The sequence below is a fragment of the Myotis davidii genome, unplaced genomic scaffold, assembly GCF_000327345.1.
Source record: "Myotis davidii unplaced genomic scaffold, ASM32734v1 scaffold226, whole genome shotgun sequence".
In the NCBI taxonomy this organism is placed as follows: domain Eukaryota; kingdom Metazoa; phylum Chordata; class Mammalia; order Chiroptera; family Vespertilionidae; genus Myotis; species Myotis davidii.
The window spans coordinates 1,077,240-1,101,655 of record NW_006297224.1 but is presented as its reverse complement, the minus strand read 5'-3'; the positions used below and the strand labels follow the sequence as shown (position 1 = coordinate 1,101,655).

The 24,416-nt window shown below is 40.5% G+C and overlaps 1 protein-coding gene across 1 annotated transcript in view; it reads right to left on the bottom strand.

The window, feature by feature from the left end:
* Positions 1-481: 481 nt before the first annotated feature.
* Positions 482-24,416, bottom strand: part of MANBA (mannosidase beta) — a 113,784-nt gene continuing 89,849 nt past the window's right edge. Inside the window, exons 14-18 of the mRNA XM_015569985.1 lie at positions 20,792-20,956; positions 7,996-8,140; positions 6,090-6,232; positions 4,804-5,061; positions 482-1,350 (exon numbers count right to left, since the gene is read on the bottom strand). Coding sequence (XP_015425471.1) covers positions 1,126-1,350; positions 4,804-5,061; positions 6,090-6,232; positions 7,996-8,140; positions 20,792-20,956 — 936 coding nt within the window. The 3' untranslated portion in view covers positions 482-1,125. The remainder of the gene's footprint in view (positions 1,351-4,803; positions 5,062-6,089; positions 6,233-7,995; positions 8,141-20,791; positions 20,957-24,416) is intronic.

The window sequence follows — 24,416 nt, the reverse complement described above, 5'->3', positions numbered from 1 at the left end:
CTTTTATTATATAGGATGTATATATGTGTGTGTGTGTATATATATATACATACACATATTTATATATATATATATTCATATGTATTCACATTCACTGTAAGTCTTCTTATTTATATATATATATGTAAATAACACATAATATGAGGAAATTCTTGGATATTGAATGAAAGGCCTGGATTGTCTGCATTTATTTTCTTTTTGGTTACTGAACCATATCTCAAACTTCTCAGTATTAAAACCAAATCTATTACCTAATCAGTCTTGATTTTAAAGCCAAACTCTCAATGGTGGTCCATTTTGTAAAAAACTACATGATTCTTCACAGAGAAAAACACTCAAATATCTCGGTCAGATTCTCCAAACTCTCCCAATTTATCAACTAGAATAAAAACTTGGCCAGAGCTAAGTGGAAATTAATGGTCAGCACAGTATTGGGCACCATGGAATGTTTATGGAATGATAAAATAAGCCAGAGATAAAATAAGCCACTTGATGCAATTTATGTACATTTTAATTTTTGATATGATTTCAAACTTACAGGAAGTTGCAAAAGAGTACAAAAAATCCCTACAAACCTTTACCAAAATTATTACAATTTATTAACAATTTTCCCCATTTGCTTTATCAATGTAATTTTATGAACATGATCATGTGTAATAAAGTAATCTGTGGCCTCTTATAATTAATCAATCGATGTAAAATGATTTAAACCCAAACTAAAAAGAACGCCAATTTTCCGCCAGAGTGAGCAGTCTAAATCTAACTCCTCTGAACGGAAAAGCTCCTTGGATTGAGCCAAATCGGAAGCCCTGTGGTCATGTCCCTGTGGATCCCCAGAGGCTGACCTGTGCCCACATCCTTCTCTGGGGAGGGAGGGGCAGTTGGGTTATAACTGGCTCATGTGGTGGTGAAGCTAGGAGGGGAAATCCAACAGCACCGACCTGGCACAGCTCGCTGGAGGGGCCCCGAGCACACAGCTGCCCTGAGAGGGGCTGTGCACACCGCCGGGGGAGCGATGCACCAGATGCCTGGCACAGGTGGACCTTCCGGCTCCATCCCTGGTCTCTGGCTGCCTGCAGATCTCACGGGTGGCTTAGAAGTGCTTTCGAAAGCAGCTGGATTCCCTTAGTAAATATCAGCCAAGGAAGTCACATGAAGAGATTGCTCCAATTCACTCTTGCTGGTGGGCCTCCAGGGGTAAAATAATATAGTTCGCGTCTTCTCCGTCATGAGGAAACCGTTGTCACTGAATCTCCCCAGGACGCTCCCTACATCCAACCACACAAAGGGCGCCACGGCCTTCGTTTCCAGATCAAACACAAAGGTGTCCTTGTGCTGAGAGATGATGGCCTGAAAGGAAAAGATAAATGAAGTGAAGGATGAGGGACGAGCTCTCCGTTCCATAGCCGATGCCTATCAGAGCGTGTTTCTGTGGCCCTACCAGGGAGTCTGTTTCCTACAACTTTGGTTCAGCGGCCACTACAGTCATATATTCCATGCACTGTGTCAGACACTGAGAAATACATGGGAATGTGTTAAGGCTCTGGGAAATGACCAAATTGTAACTCAAACCAAGTGCAGAAATGTGAGAGACTATTTCACGAGAAGCTCAAAGCTTTCTATCATTTACAGTGTTCCTCAGGGTATCATCAAGAGAGGAACGTCTTTGCATAACTGCCGGGTCGTTTAATGACTTTCTCGGTTTATATCTGGAGCCAGCCGCAGAGCACAACCCCGGAGCTCGCCTCCTGGTCCTCCGTAAAGATCCAGAAATCTAGACAGCAGCCTGCCAGGCATGTGCAGCAGGTCTAGCATGAGAGCTTTCTCTTCTTCATTACATAGAACTGCAAAGCCACAATCATGAGCACTTGTAAGATGTATGAACCCCACACAGTATCAGCAAACAAAAGCACAGTTTAAATCTTGTCATTTGTCACCGAGCAGCACGTGCACCGTGAGGCTGAGCTCAGCCCTAGAGGTGGGGGTTCGAGAGCCTCTCTGAGAGAGTATGGATGAGTGTGACCCGGTCGTCAAAGCTCGGCCTTCATCATGAAAAACGAGTCCTTAGCACGGGTACATGCCACACCATAGGTTTGACATTATATGTTATGTGTGGCATCAAGAATTTCCAAGGAGAATTTTTACTATACATAACTTTAGCCTTACACACTTGTCTGCCATTCAGAGTTCTGAGCTACAAACAATAAAACAAACCTACTGTGGCAGAAGCAGAAATGAAAAATTAAGTACATTAGGTAGCTCGCAGGCGGTCAGAGATTCAGGCTTGAAGCTAGATGTCAGATTCCCAAATCAATCGTCCACCTGTTCCGGTAAAGCAGTCACAGCACGCGATTCACACAGCTGGCCCTGGCCAGCCCGCACGGCTGCTACAGAGGCCCCGTCACTGCTACGCCAAGGCCAAGGCCCAAAGTGACTCTGGTACCTGCTCACTCTTGTTGCCTTCTTCCAACTGGAATCTCATTTCAATGCATCTGACTACGGAGCCTGGGGCTCGAGCTTGCACCCTGGCTTCAGGGAGGCAGAGAAAACAAATTTCTGGTATCCACCTGAGGACAGGACACCCAAGTGGCTGGCCTATGTTAAGCCAGCAATAAAGCTTTATTGTTGTTGTTATTGTATCCCATTAGGAAAGGCAAGTCTCACTGAAATTCAAATGTGGTCGAAAAAATAAAGAAGTCCTACTTCTCTCCAACCCTGAATTATCCCAAGATAATGAAGGCTTAGCTAAGGAAAGAGAAAGAATTGTTTTCAAAATCCGAGGTCTAGTCTACTACATAGTGGGGTGTTTTTTTTTTCTTTTCTGGAAAGAAACTACTTAAATATATGTCATTTCCTTCTTATCTGTTGTTACAGATAACTTAGATTTCATTACATGAATCTTTCATTACTGGGAAAGAAGATACATGTTTTTAAAATCAAGGATTAAGAATTTCTATATCATTACTTATAAAGTAAATGTAAAAAATCCTCCCACTTAAGGCTTCTCAATGAAGACACATTTAAAATTTGCTCAAACTAGCCCTAACCGGTTTGGCTCAGTGGATAGAGCGTCGGCCTGCAGACTGGATGGTCCCAGGTTTGATTCCGGTCAAGGGCATGTACTTTGGTTGCAGGCACATCCCCAGTAGAGGGAGTGCAGGAGGCAGCTAAATCAATGTTTCTCTCTCATTGATGTTTCTAACTCTCTATCCCTCTCCCTTCCTCTCTGTAAAAACCCAATGGATATATTTTTTTAAAAATTCGCTAAAACTAGAGAATGGACCTTTCTAGAAAAATATTTTCAATCACTATGTGTAGGAAGAAAAGGAAGGACAGGGTTTCAATCGACTAAAGAGATTCCAAATTCTCCAGCTGCACAGTTTTCATAACAACACAGCCTGATCATGCCATTGTTTCTCTTGGCAATTAAAAAGAGATTTGATAATTAAGCTACTTTGCAGCAAGAAATCAAGGAGCGTAGAATGAAAATTTTAAAGATTAATAGACTCTACTTAAAATCTCAAAACTAGAGTGCTCCCCCTGGCTCCGATGCTTCCCTGAGCACGTTCCTTGAGCGTGTCAGTCCCTCTAGACTAGCTTGCTCACTTGTAAACACAGATGATAAAGTGGATGAAAAATGGGGTTCTATGGATAGTAACTTCATAGGGTGCTCTGATTGTAAATTCCTAACTGGGCAGGTCATGGTGGGTGGTCACGCCCACACCTATAACTTCTTTAGTAAAAGGTTTATCTTTGCCTTAAGTAAACCCTGCCCATCGTTGCCGTGTATCTAGGTTAACACACCTTTGAAAAACCAGAAGTGATAGAAGGAGACTCAACTTGGGGTGGTGAACACACCATACAGTACACAGATGTTATGTTGTAGAATTACTAGTATGCACCTGAAACCTGTATAATTTTGTTAACCAGTATCTATCTATAGGTACATAGATCAGATTAAAATAAAAAATAAATACTGAAAGAAAGTCCAGAAGTAATAACCTGGAAGGGGTATTAACACTCCAGACAGCACACAATCTTGTTAACTATCCTGTAATACAATCCCTGTGTTGCTTCCTCCCACCTTCATGCAATCTTCCTTGTTCCCTCCTTAATTTCATATGCATAAAAGAAGCTGCAAAGCTATTATTCTCTGGAGGTTTTAAGATCTTACTCCTCAGCATGTACCATCAATTTGGCTCAAATAAACTCTTATGAAAATTCTCTACAGGTTTGACCATTTCTTATCAGGGGTCCTCAAACTATGGCCCGTGGGCCACATGCAAATACAAATATTGTATTTGTTCCCGTTTTGTTTTTTTACTTCAAAATAAGATATGTGCAGTGTGCATAGGAATTTGTTCATAGTTTTTTTTTAAAACTATAGTCTGGCCCTCCAACGGTCTGAGGGACAGTGAATTGGCCCCCTGTTTAAAAAGTTTGAGGACCCCTGTTACATCAACAATAATACTTCGGGGTTGGTGCACTAAAGCCCCAGGACTGAGTTTGGCACTCTAGGGGGGAGAGAGGGAATCCCTGATGACACTGGTGCCTCTCCCTCCACTGTCCCATGAGGAAGGGCTGATGGGACAGTAGGAGTAGCAGGAACCAAAAACTTTGACAAATGCTGACTTAGAAATAAAAATCATTTGGCCTTTGCTTCCAGTGGGAAGGAGCCAAAATTCCCAGGCCTTGGGGAAACTCTGTTCCAAGGGAAAAGTTTGCAAACAGCAAGATGCAGTGTGCCTGCCCAGGAGCAGGGCAGCTCCCGAGGCCACGGTGACCCCACCGACCGGTGCTTACAGTGATGTCTGCCTTCTGGAGCCCCTCGGCTTTCTTCGGTGAGGACAGGAAGTGATAGTTGGTTGAGCTCAAGGGTTTGCTGTTGGCTGACAGGTAAAAGGAAACCACACAGCTTTGCCGTGTACAATGCCCACATCTCTGCAGCATTGCAGACACCGGCTCCTGATAGAGGAGGACAGCCTTCCCTGCTCTCATCACAAGATCCGGGGTCCTGTGAGAGCACACAGGCTCCAGGGAACTCCACCTGTGCACTCTCACCTGTGGAGAAACAACACAGAACAAAAGCAAATGTTCCTGGGTCACTACTTTTTTAAGAGGAAAATAGTAGTAATCATTGACGAAAGGCAGAACAGCGGGAATGGTTAAGAGACTATGAAATCCGGGTTTAACCTCCGCCCCCCCCCACCCCCAAGCATTAGCTGTGTAACTGAGCAAGTTAATCAGGTTCTCAGCGTCTCTGTTTCTTCCTTTGTAGCATGAGAATAATAGCAGCATTGACGCTGCGGGCTGTTGTGAGAATTCAGTGAAGCGATCCATGGGAGGCACAGTACCCAGGCACCGCCATTACTCCATAAGCATGACCTATGCTCAATGTCCTCCAAACTGCTGCCGCCCAAGACGAGTTTCTACCCTTTCTTTTCACCTAGCATCGTTTTCGATCCAAGTCTACTTTTCCACGTATGCATTCTCCATAAAGCTATTTCCTGCTTTCCACGATTATCAATAAGCTTACATTTAAGTGGCACTTTATAATTCAGTTGCATCTAATTCTTTTATCCACTACCCATAGGAAGCCTTTTAGAAAATAGGCTGGCCCGCCTGACGTTGCTCAGTGGTTGTGTCAACCTATGAACAAGGAGGTCAGGGTTCAATTCCTGGTCAGGGCACATGCCCAGGTTTCAGGCTCAGTCCCCAGTGGGGGGCATGGAGGAGGCAGCCCATCAATGATTCTCTCTCATCATTGATGTTTCTATTTCTCTCTCCTCCTCCCTTCTTCTCTGAAATCAATAAAAATATATTTTTTTAAAAGAAGATAGGCTGGTATCATTTTACAGATGAGGAAACTGAATCACTCAGACATTAGGCTTAAGGTCACAGAATAAACAACAGTTTTACCCTGAAAAGAGATATGCTGACTCGGGGACAGCCCATTTTCTACTCCAGGCGCTGGAAGCATTTTGGTACAAATTAATTTCTCTTTTCTGTTTCCCAAAAGAAAAGGCACCGAATGACGAAAGAAATAACCTAAAACTCTCCATCACAGAGAGAAAAGCCAATCGACTTACAGTGAGCGTCACCATGCGGTCCGAGTGAAGGTCTGACACCCCGTAGATAAAAAACACTCCTTTATCCTCAAAACCCACTGGCCACAGTGGCGCGAAGAAGTGCTGAGCGAAGTAATGAAGCATTTTCCACTTTCCTCCGTATTCTAAAAAAACAGTCAGGAAAGTTAGGAGGTGGCAGGGCCAAGCCGTCAGTCAGATCATCACCCACACGGCCCAGTGAGTATGAATCTGTCAGGACCCTAGGGACTGACAGTGGAAGGGAGACCCAGAAAGCTCGGGAACCCACGTTTGCCGAGGGCTCTGAGCATTTCGGACGTTACCACGTATTCTCCTCACATCTGGGGAGGCACACATCAACCTCCATTTTCAAATGAGGAACCAGGGGCTCAATAGTTAAGTCAAACATGCCACAGGCCCGTCTTTTGGGCCCAGAGCTGACTCCTTGCTTCTGGGAGCTCAAGGCACCCCTGCTCCTTTTCACTATACCCATGTGAAGAAGGGAGCCAGCAGCACCGGCAGGGAGCACCGGTTACGAATAGTCCTTTGTAAGAGTGACTTGGGGCTCCGTCTCCTGTTCCCATGAGCACAGTCCCCTGAGGGAGGCAAAACAAGCTCTGTCACTAATGTGGCCGGCAAGTTCCGACGGCAGAACACCCAGCCGACAGCAATTAATGACAGTGCCTCACATACAGCTACAAGGTGCCGAGAACCTGCAGAATGCTGTGCCCTGTTGGCAAGTCTAGTATGCTAACCCCACAAACTGAAAAATATTTCGCCCTGGCCGGTGTGGCTCAGTTGGTCGTCCCATGTGCCGAAAGGTTGCCAGTTTGATTCCTGGTCACGGCATATGTCAAGGTTGCAAGCTCAATCCCTGGTAGGTACATGGTGAAGGCAGTCGATTGATGTTTCGCTCTCACATGGATGTTTCTCTCCCTCCCCCTCTCCCTTCCTCTATAAATAAATAAGTAAATACGGCCCAAGTGTCTCTAAACAGTATCTCTTCATCCTGTGTTAAGGGCTATTCCCCCCATGCTCTACCTGTGATTCTCATCCAATACCCTTTCGTCTGGTTGGTGTTGATAGAGAGTTTAGCCAGATTAACTTGATCAAAACTCCAGTGTCCCTCGAGAGGTGACCTGGCACTAATCAAAGCCTGTGGAGAATGGATTTTACATTTGTATCCATAGCTGGTTTAAGGCCTTACCCAGTAACATGGCCTTTTTACTTCACGGCTTTGCCTCATTTTTGACCCCAAACTTTTGTTGGTATTAACTGAACTTTGCTTCAAACCACCTCGGGTGAAGGCAAAAGATTTATCATTACTTCTGGGTGGTTTTTCATGTGCCAAAGAAGAATAATTCAAACTGCAAGTGCCATGCCAGTCATCTCACCTATTGCTAGTTGGACCGCTTCAATTGAGAACCCTTCCTACTTGGACTTCTGACTACGACCTCCCCTTTCAAGAGATAAACAGGGCAGAATAAAGATGATTTCATGGTTATAAACGGGAGTCAAGCAAAGGGACATTTTAACACTTAGTGGAGCCAACCTTCCACCTGGTTGAAGTCTCCTAAATGGAAGAAGAGATGCTTAAGTAAATGCTCCTTTGCCTTGGAAAGTCCTCTTAAATAAATTCAAATCAAAGCAATGATTATGATGCGTAACTGAGATCTCCGTGCATGCATCTACCCACCTCAATAGCCCGCTTTTGTGGCATTGCACAGCACAGAACTTATAGCGAGGCTGCCTCTCGGGCTCCTGGAGAGACTGTGAAGGTAGTGGGTGGGGGTCCAGTTCATTGACCAGCTGCTGGAGAATCTCCTTACCTCAGCCTCTAGGTTTTCTCAGCGCCTCTCCCCACAGTATTGCTTTCTCTCTCACACACAAGGAACGCTGAAACACTTGCCTAGAGAGGCCCAGGAAGGAGCCTGCCAGATGTCATTCAGCTGCCAGTACAGTGCCCCCATGGTGTGCCCTTTCCCGTCCACTATCTCGCTGCGACTGCGGCGGTAGAATTCAGTTTCTGTTTTGACACACTGGGCCTGCATCACCTGAGTCGGGGAGAACATTAAAACATGGGTGTGATTGTTTGATGTAGGCTGTCCAGATCTGAGAAAACTACAGACTGTTTGTTTTTAAAGCAAATGGAATAAATCAGAGAATTTGATTAGCATTACATATTATACTAGATCTGGAACTACCCCCTTAGCATGAGAGAAGATATTGTCTGTAAAAGCTGGCTGGTTCGGGAGGCTTGGTGTTTGATTCATTATAACAATTGGGTAATCAAAGAAGCAGGACGGTGTAAAGGTTCTTTGCTAACGGTAGTGTAGGCAATGATGGGAAACAAAGACTTACTCCGGAGCAAATGCTATATGTAATGAAACACTACAGTTTTTGCAGTGATGGGCTTTACTAACATTTGCAGAGTTGTTTTTTTAAAGCTTTATTAGAAAAAATTCTGTAGGAAAAATACCTTTATTTTGAGTCTGATCCTGACCAATCCCTATCCCCCTTTTTCCTAGTCGAGCAATTGTTTTTATATCATGACTTTTGAGAATGTAAAATTTCTTAAGAATGCAATTCCTTCATCATGGCAGCAGAGATGGTAAACTGCAGCAATGAGACAAGCGAGTTTAGTTGTTGTTTAAGAGGCAATAACAAATTCATGTAGGATCCTTAATTACTGCCATTATCATTGAAAATCAATCTCTTTTATTGCTGCTGTTGCTGAGACTGTGGGTGTCACATGCTCCCAGCTTGGAGTTGTAGCTCGGAAAGGCTCATAAATGGGAGCTCATTAGGGGACGTCGCCAAGGGGAACCCGGAGAGATGGTCAGGGCTGCAAGGACTCCTCAGTCAGAGGAAAGGATGGCCTTAGAGGAAGAAAGAAGGTTTGCATATCTGGTCACTAGAAGACTAAGCCCAGATGCCTTCTTATAAAGCCGGGAAAACTAGATAAAGATAGAGCCTTTAGATAGAAGTAGGCTGGCTAGGGAAGAAGTCATAGATGAAGTGACAACTTACATGAGGCAGAGCCATAAATTTCCAGAAGGGTAATCCAAGAAGAAATCGTGGCCATTCAATAAATATTTATAAGCACCTACAGCATGTGTTACAAGCTGGCAATGGTAAGCCCCTCTCTCAGCCAAAAAGATACAGCCCACCCTTGTGGAGCTTATTGGTTTATGTAGAAACAGGTCTTAATCCAAGAGTCACACAAATAAAGGTGAACTTTAAACAGGAATGAGTGCTAAGGAGGAGAGGTATGCAACGTTAGGAGCTTGGATGTTAGGGCGCAGCTGAGGGATGAGGACTGTTCTCAAAGAAGAGGAAAGAGGAAAGGAAAGAGGCAGAACCTGGCTGCAGAGAGGACAAGATGTGGTTGAGGAGAAGGCCCGAGTGAAGAACCATAAGAAGGCTCAGGTGCCCAGAGCACAGAGAACTGGGAGCCCCAGGAGAGAGACTGGGGAGAGGCGGGACCTGGAAAGGTTTTCCTGTGCAGCCTAAAGGCCACTGGAAGGTACAGAAGCTTTTAAGCTAAAGGGTGACGGGACCAGAGTTGTATTTCCAAAGACAACTCTGGCTACAGAAAGGAGAACGGATTGCAGGGGGCCAGAACGGATTCAGGGACACCATGCAGACAGCTATTATAATCTTCCAAGCAAGAGACGCCATTAGCTGTGAGCAGATAAAGAAATGTGCTTCTCATTCAGGAACAGACCACCGGGATCACAGGGAGGACCACAGGGAGGACCACAGGCAAATACGCTAAGAAACTAAGAATCTCACACAAAAGCAGCAATGGGGCCAACTCAAAATGATCACAAAATACCGTCTGAATGCAGCAGTCTAACACTAAGCCAGAGGGGGTGCAATAGACAAACAGACCGGAGAACTGTGCTTTATGTGAGTCAAGCTATCTGCAATTAGGTTCAGGATCTCCAGCCAAGATCCTTGCAAAAACATCATTGTCTCAACTGAAGAAAGCGATTTATCTACCTCTAGGCCTAGATTGCTGGGCACAGAGGAATTAAGTCGTTTGAGTAAGCATTCACAGATATGTTGAGTTATTGTACAAAATTAGTGTTGTGGAGCAACTTCTAAAAAGCTCAGTAACGATGAAGCAACCAAGAAGTGAAATCTCAGTAGAAACTAATCTGACAGCAACACCAATGATCAGTCCACGCCCCCCATCAGCACGGGAAGTAACCTTTATGTTTGTTTCAAAGAGTTGCTGAATCTGAACTCTTTTAAATCACCCTGAGCTTCCAAATACTGCCCCACCAACCCAGCTATAATTGGCCTGTGACACAACATCCAGTCTCTGTCCCTGTAGCAATACATCTGAGGCCCAGAAAGACAAGAAATCTCTGTCTTCATCCCAAGATTCCTGCAAAAGCAGCCACTGCTTTATGGGCTGTGTGAGAAGGGAGCACAAGAGGGAGACTGAGGAGGCCCTCATAACACCAATGAGTAACAACAGGGGGCGTGGGGTCCTGGTCGCCCCCAGACATTTCAGGAGCTGCTGGCCAAGCACAAGCATCGAGTGGCAACCACCATGGACACTCCACTCTGGGTGGCGGCCACATTCTGGAAACCTCAGGACCTGAAGCAAAGTCTGGGCCATTTCTGAAGCCAAAGAACCTGGAACATCCTGACATTACACCCAGGGACTTGGCTCGGTGCCTCCTCATGAATGGCATAAAAGGAGGGGTTCACTCAAGAAGTTTGGGACAGGAATCACTTTCCTTGGATCCATATTTATAAAGTAGAGTGAATAGGAAAAAAGTAAAACACAGAATTCTGAGGCTTGAACAAAATATCAGTGTATAACAGAGAAAGTAATCAAGTCATCTCTTTCAGGTAAAAATGACCACTCTTTCACAGGCCAAAGCTATAACCTATTGAAACAGTCATACTCCTGCTTAGTTAGATGGAATCCAAAGGACAATTAGATATTTTACCGATGTGCTTCATAGAGATGGCCTGCATTGTCTTTTTCTTCCTGGTGAATTTAAGCTTCTTTTTAGGAAAAAGAAATCCGATGACCGTCAAATTATTTACATCGCTCACATTTTTTCCCCAATCTTTGTTAACATATATTATAACTCATTTACATTTATAATTTACATTCTACTCTCACTTAATTTTCACATAGATATGTTTCCATGCACTGGCACTTTCTATATATTTCTGTGCTTTAAACAGTTATGTAGTTATATCATAATTTGAATCATTCTCCAAATATTAAGCCAGTTTTTTTTCTTTAAATAAAAAAGCAAAGAACATTTTATATCCCAATTAATTTCTTGACTTCCTTCATTGCCTCTTTTGATAACATGACAAATTTTAAAGTCCTTGTTTCATATTCCTATATTATGATCCAGGCGAGAGGTTGCCATAAACTGGTAGCCTCCAGGCTAAACTTAGGCCCACATGGGTTTTAATTGGCCCACATGCAGGTGTTTTATGTTTCTTGTTGTTGATGTTGTCATTGTTTAATGTCTTAAGGCAGGGCCTCTACACTCTATTTTGCCACGATTCCCAATAATCATAATCTCATCCATTCAAAATTACCTGCCTATAAACATTTGAGTTTTCAATCGCTAAACTATTCCAATTTTTAGAACTCGCTGCAATAATTATTTATTTCTGTTCCCAAGTTCCTTGCTGTAATTTACCTTTTGTAATTTAATAGGTAAATATTAATAATGCTTTATATTTTTAAATTAAAAAATTTTTAATGCAAGCAGAGCTTCTAACCCTTGCAAGCTCTAAGTGGTCGCCTATCATACCGTAACTTAGTGTGAAGGGGAGAAATCAAGACTCTTGAGTACTCCGGGCTCTGCATGGTGAAGTACACTCAACAGACAGATGTGCTGTGCCAATAACATGGACCTGGATTTACCCAAACCAATGGGTGCCTTTCAGGACTAATGAATGGCATGTTTGTTCAAAAGAAAATGCAGGAGGCCACTTCCCACTATTCTTCTAAGGGAAGTTGTACAATCCTAGATCTCTGGACTCTCTCTGGAACTGACTCTTTCCCTTTAAAATTGTACCTATATTTGTACACCCATGCACACTTTCCTAAAGAGGGCAATCTTCACATATTTAAAGATAAATGCTTAGTCATTTCCAAGGTTACTCAGTCCCAGTGTTAGCAGACAAATCTTATTTTAGTTTCAAAAATATGCCTATATTCAGCAGCTTGCCTGATTACACTCATGAAATCGGTCTCCTTAGAGAAACAGATGGTATGGTAAAAAGAAATTGGACCAGGACACCAAGATCTAAGGTTCCAATTCCAGTTCTGCTCTGTGATGGAGGTTACCAGCTGTCTACAAAAACCCATCCTCCCCTTCCTTCTGGGTGACAGATTTGTAGGTGACCTGCATGTTCCAGAATCACACTCCAAGCCTTGGAACTAGGAGTAGCCATGTGGCTAAGTTCTCCTGACAGATATGATTTATATCCTTTATATAATTACTTAAAGTTATCTTGACAATAAGAATCTTCCCAGAAAGCCATTGTCCTAAACTAAGATATAATTCATCCTTTGAGTTTATGATTCATTGGGGGTTTTTTCTATATTAAGTTTATTGGAGTGACATTAGTTAATAAAATTATATAGGTTTCAAGTGTACAATATATACCATCTGTGCACTGCATTGTGTGTTTACCACCCAAAGTCAAATCTCCCTCCATCACCATATATTTGACCCCCTTTACCCTTTACTACCTGCCCCCACTGTTGTCTGCATCCATCTATGAGTTTCTGTCTGTCTTGTTTGTTCATGTGTTGCTTTCAGTTTTATATCCCACATGTGAGTGAAATCATATGGTTCTTGACTTTCTGTCTGACTTATTTCGCTTAGCGTGATACTCGCAAGCTCTATTCATGCTGTCGCAAATAGAAGTATTTCATCTTTTCTTATGGCTGAGTAGTATCCCAGTATTTATATCTACCACATCTTCTTCATCCAATGATCTATCAAGGGACACTGGTTGTTTCCATGTATTGGCCTCTGTATAGTTACTGGTTGTACATCACCTAATTCCAGCATATTTTCACTATCCCCAAAAACAAATACCGTAATGGCTAACAGTCACTCCTCTCTCTTCCCTCTTCTTTGCTTCTGAAAACACTAATCCACTTTGTTTCTATGGATTTGCCTATTCTGAACATTTCATATAAGTGGAATAATGCAATATGTGGCCTTTTGTGACTGGCTTCCTTCACTTACCATGTTTTCAAAGTTCATCCATGGTGTATGTATCAGTATTTTATTCCTTTTTATTGCTGAATAACATTTCATTGTATGGATATGTACCACATTTTTCTTATCCATTCATCAGTTGATACATGTTTGGACTGTTTTAGCTTTTTGGCTACTATGAAAAATGCTATGAACATTTATGTACAAGCTTTTGTGTCAACACGTGTTTTCCATTTTCTTGGATATACACCTAAGAGTACAATTTCTGGGTCCTATGATATTTCACTATTTAACTCTTTGAAAAACTTTTCCACAGCAGTTGTACCGTTTTACATTCCCACCAGCAACATACGTATAGGGTCCAATTTCTCCACATCCTTACTGTGATGGTTAACTTTCTGTGTAAACATGACTGAATTAAAGAATGACCAAATAGCTGGTAAAACATTATTTCTGGGTGTGACCGTGAAGATGTTTCTGGTGATTCGGTAGATTGAGTAAAGAAAATCCACCCTCACCGATGTCAGTGGGCATCATCCAATCAGTTGAGGGCCTGAATAGGCAGAGAAAGGGCGAATTCTCTCTCTCTCTTGTTGAATTGGGGCATCCAACTTCTCCTGCCCTCGGACATTGTAGCTCCTGGTTCTCAGGCCTTCAAATTCCAGGACTTGCACCAATGGCCTCTCAGATCTCAGGCCTTCAGACTCAAACTGAATTACATCACTGGCTTTCCTGGTTTCCCATCTTGCACATGGCAGATTTTAGCACTTCTTAGCCTCCATAACCATGTGAGTCAATAACTATAATAAATCTCCATATATACTACTATTTTTACTCTCTTTTTTTGTTATAGATATCTCACTATCTGTGTATCTCACTGCTGTTTTGATTTGCATTTCCTTAGTGACTAATGATATTGAGCATCATTTCATGTACTTACTGGTCATTTTCTTTGGAGCAATACCTATTCAAATCTCTTACCCATTTTTAATTGGGGTATCTTTTTCATTATTGTGCTGGATTTTTAAATGATTTTTCTTCATCTATTGAGATGATTATATGGTTATTTTTTCCTTTATTCTATTAACAGGTGTTTGACTTTCATATGATGAGCCATTGTTGCATTCCTGGGATGAATTGCAGTTGATTATGATACATAATTTTTTATATGCTGCTAGATTTGGATTGCTAGTATTTTGTTGAAGATTTTTCCTGTCTATATTTATAAGGAATATTTACCTATAGTTTGCTTTTCTTGATATGTCTTTATCTAGTTTTGATACCAGGGTAATAATGGCTTAAAAATAAGTTAGGAGGTGGTTTCCCCTCTTCTATTTTTTGGAAGCGTTTGTGAAGGATTGGTGTTAATTCTTACGTTTTTTAGAATTCACTAGTGAAGTCATCTTTATAAAAGGACATTTTTATTTTTATTACTGACTCAATCTCTTTAATTATAGTTTTTTTTTCAGATTTTCTATTTCTTCTTGAGTTAGATTTCATAGCTTGTGTCTAGGGATTTGTCCATTTCATCTAGGTGATATGACTTATTGTCATACAATTGTTTATAGTATTCCTTTATTGCCCTTTTTAGTTCTGTAAGGTCAATAGTAATGCTTCCTTTTTAATTCCTGCTTTAGTAACTTGAGTCTTCTCTCTTTTTTTTCCCCCCTGGGCCAGTCTGGCTAAAAGTTTTTTATTTTGCTCATCTTTTCAAAGAACTAACTTTTGGTTTTGTTGATTTTCTCTATTATTCCATAAGGCCTTTTTTTTTAATGTACCAAATTTCTGATGTCTATTTTACTTATCTGTTGAAAATAGATGTTTTAATTCAACCAAATACCTCAGTAGTTATAGAATTCCTCTTATCACAATTGTGATGGGATATAATTTTAAAAGTAGAAACCTGCTCCATATATTGCCCTGAGAATTTTGACAAAAATACTACTTAGTCTTTCTGAGCCTCTGTTTTCTCACATAATAAATGGAAATAGTAACACAGATGTCTGGAGATGTTAGAATTACATGAGAAGGCATATACAAAGCACCTCATCGCCTGGGGCCAGTCATTTAGTAGACACTCAAAGAATGCTGATCATCTGCCTGACTGCTAAATTACATGATGCATATAAATATAATATACTAGTATGTAATAGACTATGTTAGTAATCTCACTTTCATTCCTCTCAAAGCTCAGCATGGCCTGGATCTTCCATCATGACTCAGTGATGTTTACCAAACAAATAACTATTCTAGGGTAGCAACTGTCATCAACACCTGGGCCCACTGAGGCACAGCCTGCCCTTTCTTCTTCTTGTGATCAAGTTACTTGCAACATGGGGAGATAAAATGGACCCCTAAAGAATATGAATCTCTCAAGGACATCCTCAAGCATCTAGCCCCCATTACACACTCAGTAAGTATGTGAAAGAATAAATAAAATCACTAGAGGGGATATGAGCTAAGGGGTTCTTAAAGACTGTCACTAAACCAGCTTCCTCTCTAAGAGTCTAGTAAGAGGCCAAGCTGCAGAGTAAGTCACCTAACAGTTAGTTCAGATGTGTCGGTGTAGCTAACCAGTCCTCAGCTAAGCAGTGAGGTATGTGTGACACAGCTGACGAGGGTGTGCCTGGGTATGTAGGCTATGCGGAACACAGTACAATAGCATGTGGTAGAAGAATGAAAGGTAAGGAAAGATTCGTTTGGAATATTAGAAGAATTAATTGAAGAGGTAAGAGTTTCCCGGCATACCTGTGCAGTTTATAAGATAAAGAGAAGATACGGAAGCATCTACATGTGAAGAAACTTACTGCAAAGCTTCCTCAGCTAAGGTTTGGCTCAGTGGATAGAGCGTTGATCTGTGGACTGAAGGGTCCCAGGTTCGATTCCTCGTCAGGGCCTATGCCTGAGTTTTGGGCTTGATCCCCAGTGGGGGGCATGCAGGAGGCAGCTGGTCAATGATTCTCTCTCATCATTGATGTTTCTATCTCTCCCTCTTCCATCCTCTCTGAAATCAATAAAAAAAAAATTTTTAAATAAAAGAAAGTTATGAAAAATAATGCTTAATAGAATGTTTTGAAAAAGTGGCACATAGGCCAGTTCCCTGTTCTTGAGAACAGTATGGCAGTCTGTGAGAAAAACAACAACGGGGGCAGTGGTAACAAAGAAAATGGACCACAGAAGGTTTTACACGGTTAAAGGTGACTGTTCTAAAATCAAGGTAGTAAGAGGGGGAAACACTTTTTACCCCAGCCTTCTCTGTTTGTCTTTCAGTCAAGAAAATCCAGCACTAAAAAAACAAAAAAATCCTAATTTGCATTTTTTTTCATCTTACATCCCATCTAATATAGCAGAAAGTCCCAAGGTGGAACCAGCAAAGACAGGTACAGTTGTGAGCCAAGGCCTGATGGAACATTAGTACTCAATTGTCAGACAAAACCATCACCAACAAAAACCAACAACATAGAAGTACACTTGCCCACCCAGTTCCTAACTACCTCAAATGCTAACGAGTTCAGAAAGAATTCTTTCTGTCAGTTCTCTGAATATGGTTTTGAGGAAACAGAATAAAATATCAGTCATAAAGTGAACAGCTGGGAGGAGGGAAGCCAGCATGAAAAACAACAGCTGAAAAGGTTCTCTCTCTCTCTCTCTCTCTCTCTCTCTCTCTCTCTCACACACACACACACACACACACACACACACACACACGGATAATCTTGTTTCATATATTAAAATTGAGAGACTTTTACAAAATATTCATTACAAAAAGCTAATAAAAATGAAATGTAACACTTTCAAAGGGTCAGATATCAACTTATCTTTACACTTGTGTTCTGTGAGGTAATTTCATAAATTACACATCACAATAGCAAAACTTCCCTAACTGATAAGATTATTATTGAAAATTTGAAATTCTCTTAACCAGTTTTTTTGCCTTTTAACAAAGGGTATTCTTTTGGCTTACCGTTTTCTGCTTCAGCTTCTATCTGAGGCTTTGCATTTTCATACAGGGAAAAACTGATGAGGGTGAGCATGAGTTTAGATAGAAACTGGTACATTTTTAGGCGCTAAGATGCAAAAATGTAAATGTGATCATGTTTGACAAAAAACTTGTGATCTGCCGAAACGGGTTTGGCTCAGTGGATAGAGCGTCAGCTTGCGGACTGAAAGGTCCCAGGTTCGATTCCGGTCAAGGGCATGTACCTGGGTTGCGGGCACATCCCCAGTAGGAGATGTGCAGGAGGCAGCTGATCGATGTTCCTCTCTCATCAATGTTTCTAACTCTCTATCTCTCTCCCTTCCTCTCTGTAAAAAATCAATAAAATATATAAAAAAAAAAAAAAAACTTGTGATCTATCTCAGATCAACTCACATGACTGGGATTAGGCTCTTAACTTTTTTCTCAGAACTTGAAATGGCAAAACAACAAATAATTAAGCAGTGGCTTTAATATAGTTTCACATAGTTCACAGTTTCATGAAATTTTAGCAAATAAAAAAAGTAAAATGGAAACATTCAAATGAAATTATTATCCAAAATTCAGTTCAATATTTTCATAAAAAGTTAAGCATAAATTTCCTACATAACTCAGGAATTTCACTCATATATTTCTATGTTAGAGACATTAAAATACATGCACAAAGATCTGTATGTAAGTATTCATAGCAGTATTATCATAACAGTCAAAAGTTAGCAATGATCCAAATGTCCCTCAACTGATGAGTAGATGAATAAAAGATGGCATATTCATTCAAGAGAATACCATTTAGCAAGAAGGAGGAATGAGGTATAGCTATATACTGTATCATGGTAGAATTTCAAAAACATTATAGTCAGAAGAAAAAAAAGCCAAATGCAAAAAGATCGCATATTACACGATTCCAGTTACATGGAATGCTGAAAAAAGTAAAATCTGTAGAAATAGAAAGCAGATTAATGTTTGCCTGCGGCTGAAGGGGAGAAAAGAGAGTGAGTGCAAAGAGGCAAAAGGAATCCTTTTGAGATATAAGAACTGCTCTAAAATTGGAACCTGGGACAGTTACAAGACTTGATAAATATAGTAAAAACCACATCATTGTACACTTAACATGAGTGAATTTTATGGTCTGTCAATTATATTTCAGTAGAGCTGTTTTAGAAAAAGTCTAGGAAGGTGCAAAATGTAACATACACAGATCATAAGTGTACAATCCAGTGACTTTTAACATATGTTTACACCATGGAACCAGCACCCAGATCAAGATATAACAGTTTTAGTACTCAGGACAGTTTCCTTGTACCCTTTCTTATTCATAGTTCACCATCCCCCTCCACAAGAGTGGACACCACTAATTTGTTCTCTATCATCTGGACTCATTTTGACTATATTGAAACTTCAGTGTTTCTTCTGCTCAATATAATGCCTGTGAGATTCATCCAAGTTGATGCTAATATTAGTAGTGGAGTATTAGCTGTGGAGTATTCGCTGTAGTATAAATATACCACTATTTGCTTATAAATTCTCCTGTTAAAGAATATTTAGGTTGTTTCCAGTTTGGGGGTATTATGAATAAAGTTGCTATGAACACTTGTTTTAGATGTCTGTTGACAGAGGTATGCACTCAACTTTCTAGGGTAGATAGCTAGAAGTAGAAATGCTGACTCAAAAGTAAGCAAATGTTTAGCTTGGGTAGAAATTGCCATAGCATTTCCCAAAGTGGTTAAACAAATTTCCACTCCTACTAACAATGTCTACAAGTTTAAAAAAAAAAGTTTCAGCTGTCCTACCTCCTCACCAACAGTTGGTAATGTCAATCTTTTTTAATTTTAGCCATTGTGCTAAAATTACACTGCGAGTAGAGGTATCCTGGCATGGCTTTAATTTGCATTTCCTTGATTAAGAATGGAATTGAGCAGACTTTCCTATACTTTCTGACTATTTGGATATCGTCTTTGGTGAAGTGCCTATTTGAAGCTTTTGTCCATTTTTTAATAGGTCATCTGTCTTTTTCTTATTGCTTTATAGAAGTTCTTTATTGGGTAATATACAAATCTTTTATCAGGTATATGTATTACAAATATTGTTCCCCAATTCGTGGCTAACCTTTTCTCTATCTTAATGGTGCTATTGATATACAAATGTCCATGTTAATGAAGTACAATTTATCATTACTTCCTTTCGCAGTTATAATTGTTACTAGAGGCCTAGTGCACAAAAATTTGTGCACTCGGGGGTCCCTCAGCCCGAGCTGTGCCCTCTCACAGTCTGGGACCCCTCAGGCAATGTCCACCTGCTGGCTTAGGCCCGCTCCCTGGGGGGATCGGGCCTAAGCTGGCAGTCAGACATCCCTCTGGCAGCCCAGGAGCCCAAAAACATTGGTATGATGGCAGTTTGCAGCTGGCCACTCCCCCCTCAGGGGGGGGGTCCCCTGGGGTGCCTGGCCAGCCTGGGTGAGGGGCTGATGGTTGTTTGCAGGCTGGCCACATCCTCTTTAGGGTGGGGGATCCCCACTGGGGTGCCTGGCCAGTCTGGGTGAGGGGCTGAGGGCTGTTTTCAGGCTGACCACACTCCCTTCAGGATGGAGGTCCCTGCTGGGGTGCCTGGCCAGCCTGGGTGAGGGGCTGATGGTGGTTTTCAGGCTGGCCACACCCTGGTGACTCAAGCTCCCAGCCTCTCCTTTTTTTCTTTTTTTTTCAGCGCCTCCTTGAATGGAGCCCAGGGCCAGCCAGGGAAGGCAGGAAGCTTGGCTTCCTCTATCGCCAGGGGCAACCCAAGCCTCCTGCTCACTCCAGCTCCATGGCCACCACCATCTTAGTTGGGTTAATTTGCATACTCGCTCCTGATTGGCTGGTGGGTGTAATGGAGTGGCGGAGTGATGGTTAATTTACATATTTCTTTTATTAGTGTAGATGTCCTGCTTAAGAAATCTTTTCCTATGCCAATATAATGAAGTATTCTCTTATGTTTTCTCCTAGAAGCCTTATTGCACTACCTTTCACAGTGGAATCTTTAATCACTGATCAAATTACTTTTTGTCTATAGTGTCACAGTTCATTTATTTTCCCCTAAAGATACCCACCATCTATAGCACTGTTTACTGATAAGACTATCCCTTCCCACAAGATTGCAGTGGTTTCGTGTTCATAAGTCAGGAGACTATCTTTAACATGAGTCTGTTTCTTGACTCTATTATGTCCCATTGTTCCATTTTATCCTTGGCAAATGCTACTGTCTTAATTCCTAGAACGTTATAGTAATCCTGAGCTGGGAAACATTTTAATGCATACATTTTTGTAGAACTTTCGGAGCTATTCTTGTAAGAGAGACAAATGCCAAAAATTAACTATTTCAAGTCTTACATGGCATCATACATCAATTTTGAAGATCAATTACTTAATCAGTAAAATGAAAAACAGTTTTCACCACATAGGTTTCCAAACTTATATGATCTCTTATGTTAATTGCAGGAGCCTTTTGAACTCCAGATGAGAATGCCTTACCTGGGTAAGGTAAATGGTATCTTTGAATTCACGTAATGGATCTGTGCTATGCGGGAGTTTGAAATGAAGTCCAACCTGAGAAAGCATTTCTTCATTACCATTTTCATGATGCTGTCGATGACTTGAAAAGCTGCTATTGTAAAACCAGTCCACTTTAGATGAAACCTTTTGAGTAAAGAATAAGAGGTACAAATTGAGAAATCAGGAGTACTTTTCTACACATTTCTGATAAACTCTATACACTGGAATAATATCACAGATTTTTTTACATCACATTTGTTGGTGGTGAAAGACCAGCCTTGTACAAAATTGAATCACAAAACCAGGATTTGGTACCTATACCCTTCCTTATTCAAACCTAGGAAATTACAATGTGATATTTCCATTGAAGGTCCTATCAAAATATTGTTCCTTTTATAAACATTAGTTATGTGTATTTTTTACCTAAAAAAATTTAATCCTCACATGAGGATATGTTTTTGTTGATTTTAGAGATGGAGAGAGAGAGAGAGAGAGAGAGAGAGAGAGAGAGAGAGAGAGAGAGAAACATCCACTTGAGAGTGAAGCATCGATTGGTTGTCTCTCACACACACCCTAATTGGGGATCAAACCTGCAACCTGAGTATGTGCACTGACCCAGAATCAAACACACAACCTTTCGATGTATGGGATGATGCTCCAACCAACTGAGTCACACTGGTGACGGCTAGTTATGTGTATTTTTAAATGTCATTTTATCTATTTAAGTAAGCAAATTGTCAAAACTGAATAATGAACTGAAATCAACATTTTGTTAAAACTGTCAATTCTTTAACAGGAATGAAATATCACTATTAAGATGGCAAATGCTTTAGCACTTGCTCATCTGTTTCTCAGTGATTACTAAATATATTTGAAATGTTTAATTTTGGTCAGTCGAGCTAATCAATGATTCTCTCTCATCATTGATGTTTCTATGTCTCTCCCTTCTTTTCTCTGAAATCAATAAAAACATTTAAAAAAGAATACAGCAATTTAAAAATCATTTTTAAATAAAATCTGACTTGCTCTAACCGGTTTGGCTCAGTGGATAGAGTATCGGCCTGTGGACTAAAGGGTCCCGGGTTCGATTCCAGTCGGGGGCATGTGCCTTGGTTGTGGGCACATACCCAGTGGGGAGTGTGCGGGAGAAGGATGATCGATGTTTCTCTCTCATCAATGTTTCTAACTCTCTATCCCTCTCCTTTCCTCTCTGTAAAAAATCAATAAAATATATATTAAATAAATAAATAAATAAATAAAATATGACTTATAATTCCCAGTAATCAGGGATTGTTCAGACCAATCACCTTAAGAGGAAAAAGTTATTCTTTAGGCGTTTATTTATACCAAACTTAAGTAATGTACATTAGCCATATTTAATGTGGAAGTTTTTCCAAATTTATATAGTTTAGAGACAGTTTAGAGAACATGAATTACTCCTGTAATTTATTTAAAATAGAGATATTAGTATTACAGTCATCTGTACACATCTGAGATGCACATATCAATAATATTTCTTTTTTTAATGTTTCTTCCTTTTTAAAGTCTGAAACACACCTCTGGACCTCCCAACCCTCTCTCTGATGGGTAATGATTTGAATGTATCCCATAATCATAACCCTATTCTGTTATGTAGGAAACTGCCTACCTTCTGATAGTTGTGTTTTGGAAGTCTTATAAACGTCATCTATAACAATGTTACCAGAAAAAATTAGAAAGTGCCAGGTAAGGTACTAATTGCTTTTAAGAATATTAATTCATTTAATCCTCATAACAACCATACGAGTAGACACTATTATCACCCTATTAAACAGATGAGAAAATCAAGCACAGAAAGGTTACCTAATTTGCCCAAGATCCAAAGCTAATTTGTGCAGTCTAGTTCTAGCCTCTAGTTTTTTAAACCTCGATGCATCTGAAGAAAATAAAACAATCATGTGGCCAGACTGGCCATGATGAATAGTTAACAATAGCTTACATTTTATGGGTTCTCACTATGTGGCAAGAACTAAGGCTTTAATTATTAATTAACTTAATCTTTTCATATGATAGCATGCACATATGCACACACGCACACACACACACACACACACACACACACACACTCCTAATAGGTTATTTACTACTACTAACCCCAATTTACCAATAAGAACATGATTAAATAATTTTCCCAAGGCAATGCAACTAGTGTGGGCAGTGCTAAGATTCAGATCCAGATCTGCTTATTACAAAGCTCAAGCTTTTAATCACTGTGCAATATTGATAACTGCTGGTTAAAAACATGATTATTTTACAAAGAATTAATGTATCCCAAACTAGAGAGAGAGACATTTTAATATTTGTCTTGGATACACCAGAAAAGATCTAAGTAAAAGAACCAACTTTTTATGTAAAGTTATTCTTTTGGTTTCTTTTATTTTCACAATTACCTATTCAAATCCTCCACTAAGCAATGTCACTTGAAAAGAGGCAATGACTAAATAAAGGAATCTTAATGAACAGAACTTCTCCACTTTCCCTATTTTAAAATACAGTGTTGAGTATCTTTGAACATCATCAGACATCACAAAAACATGGTATTTCCATTATTTTCCGGAGGTGGAATAGAAATGCTTATATGTTTGAAAGGAAGGGTTAGCCCAGCTGGTGTGGCTCAGTGGTTGGGCATCAACCCAGAAAACAAGAGGTCACTGGTTCAATTCCCGTTCAGGGCATAAGACCGGCTTGCAAGCTCAAACCCTAGTGGAAGGAGGAGGCAGCTGATAGATGATTTTCCTCTCTCATTGATGTTTCTACCTCTCTATCCTTCTCCCTTTTTCTCTAAAAAAAAAATCAATAAAAAATAAAGAAAAAGGTTTAGCAATTTCTAAATCTCACCTTTCTGAAATGTACTGGAAAGTAAGTGATCAGATTTGGGTCTGATATTAAGTTTGAATTACTATGTAGGGATAGAGTTAGAACTTTCACTCTCCACTGCCTTGGTTTCCTCCTGGGCCTCAGTGAAAGCAGAAGAGGGTGAATTACTGTTAAATAAAACAGTAAGTACCTGAAATCAACATTTCATTCCTTCTTTCCCATTCTCAGTAATTGTTTCTGACTAAGTCAGAATACTGGGATACTGTACTTCCTCTTCCTTCATTTTGAAATAATATCATTCCCAAGAGACCAGCCCCCCTAATGAGAGTAATAAAACTAAGTTTATAACACTACTATGAACGCTACAAATACAATATTACTTTGATATCTAGAAGCAAATATAGTTGTGTTCAGGCGGTGAAATTGAGGAAGATTTTGAAATTGTTTTAAAACTTTGTGGTTACGTTACACAAGTGATGGGGGAGGGGGTAAAGAACTACCTGACCATTTCAATATATGAACAGAAAGCATTAGACAAAATCCAAAACCTTTTCATGACATAAACATTCAACAAAGTAGGAGTATAGAACGAACTCTCCAAAAATTCATCTGGAATAAAAAAAGACCCAGAATTGCTGCAGCAATCCTGAAAAAGAACAAAGTAGGTGGGATCTCAATACCAGACATCAAGATGTATTACAAAGCCACTGTTCTCAAAACTGCCTGGTACTGGCACAAGAATAGGCAT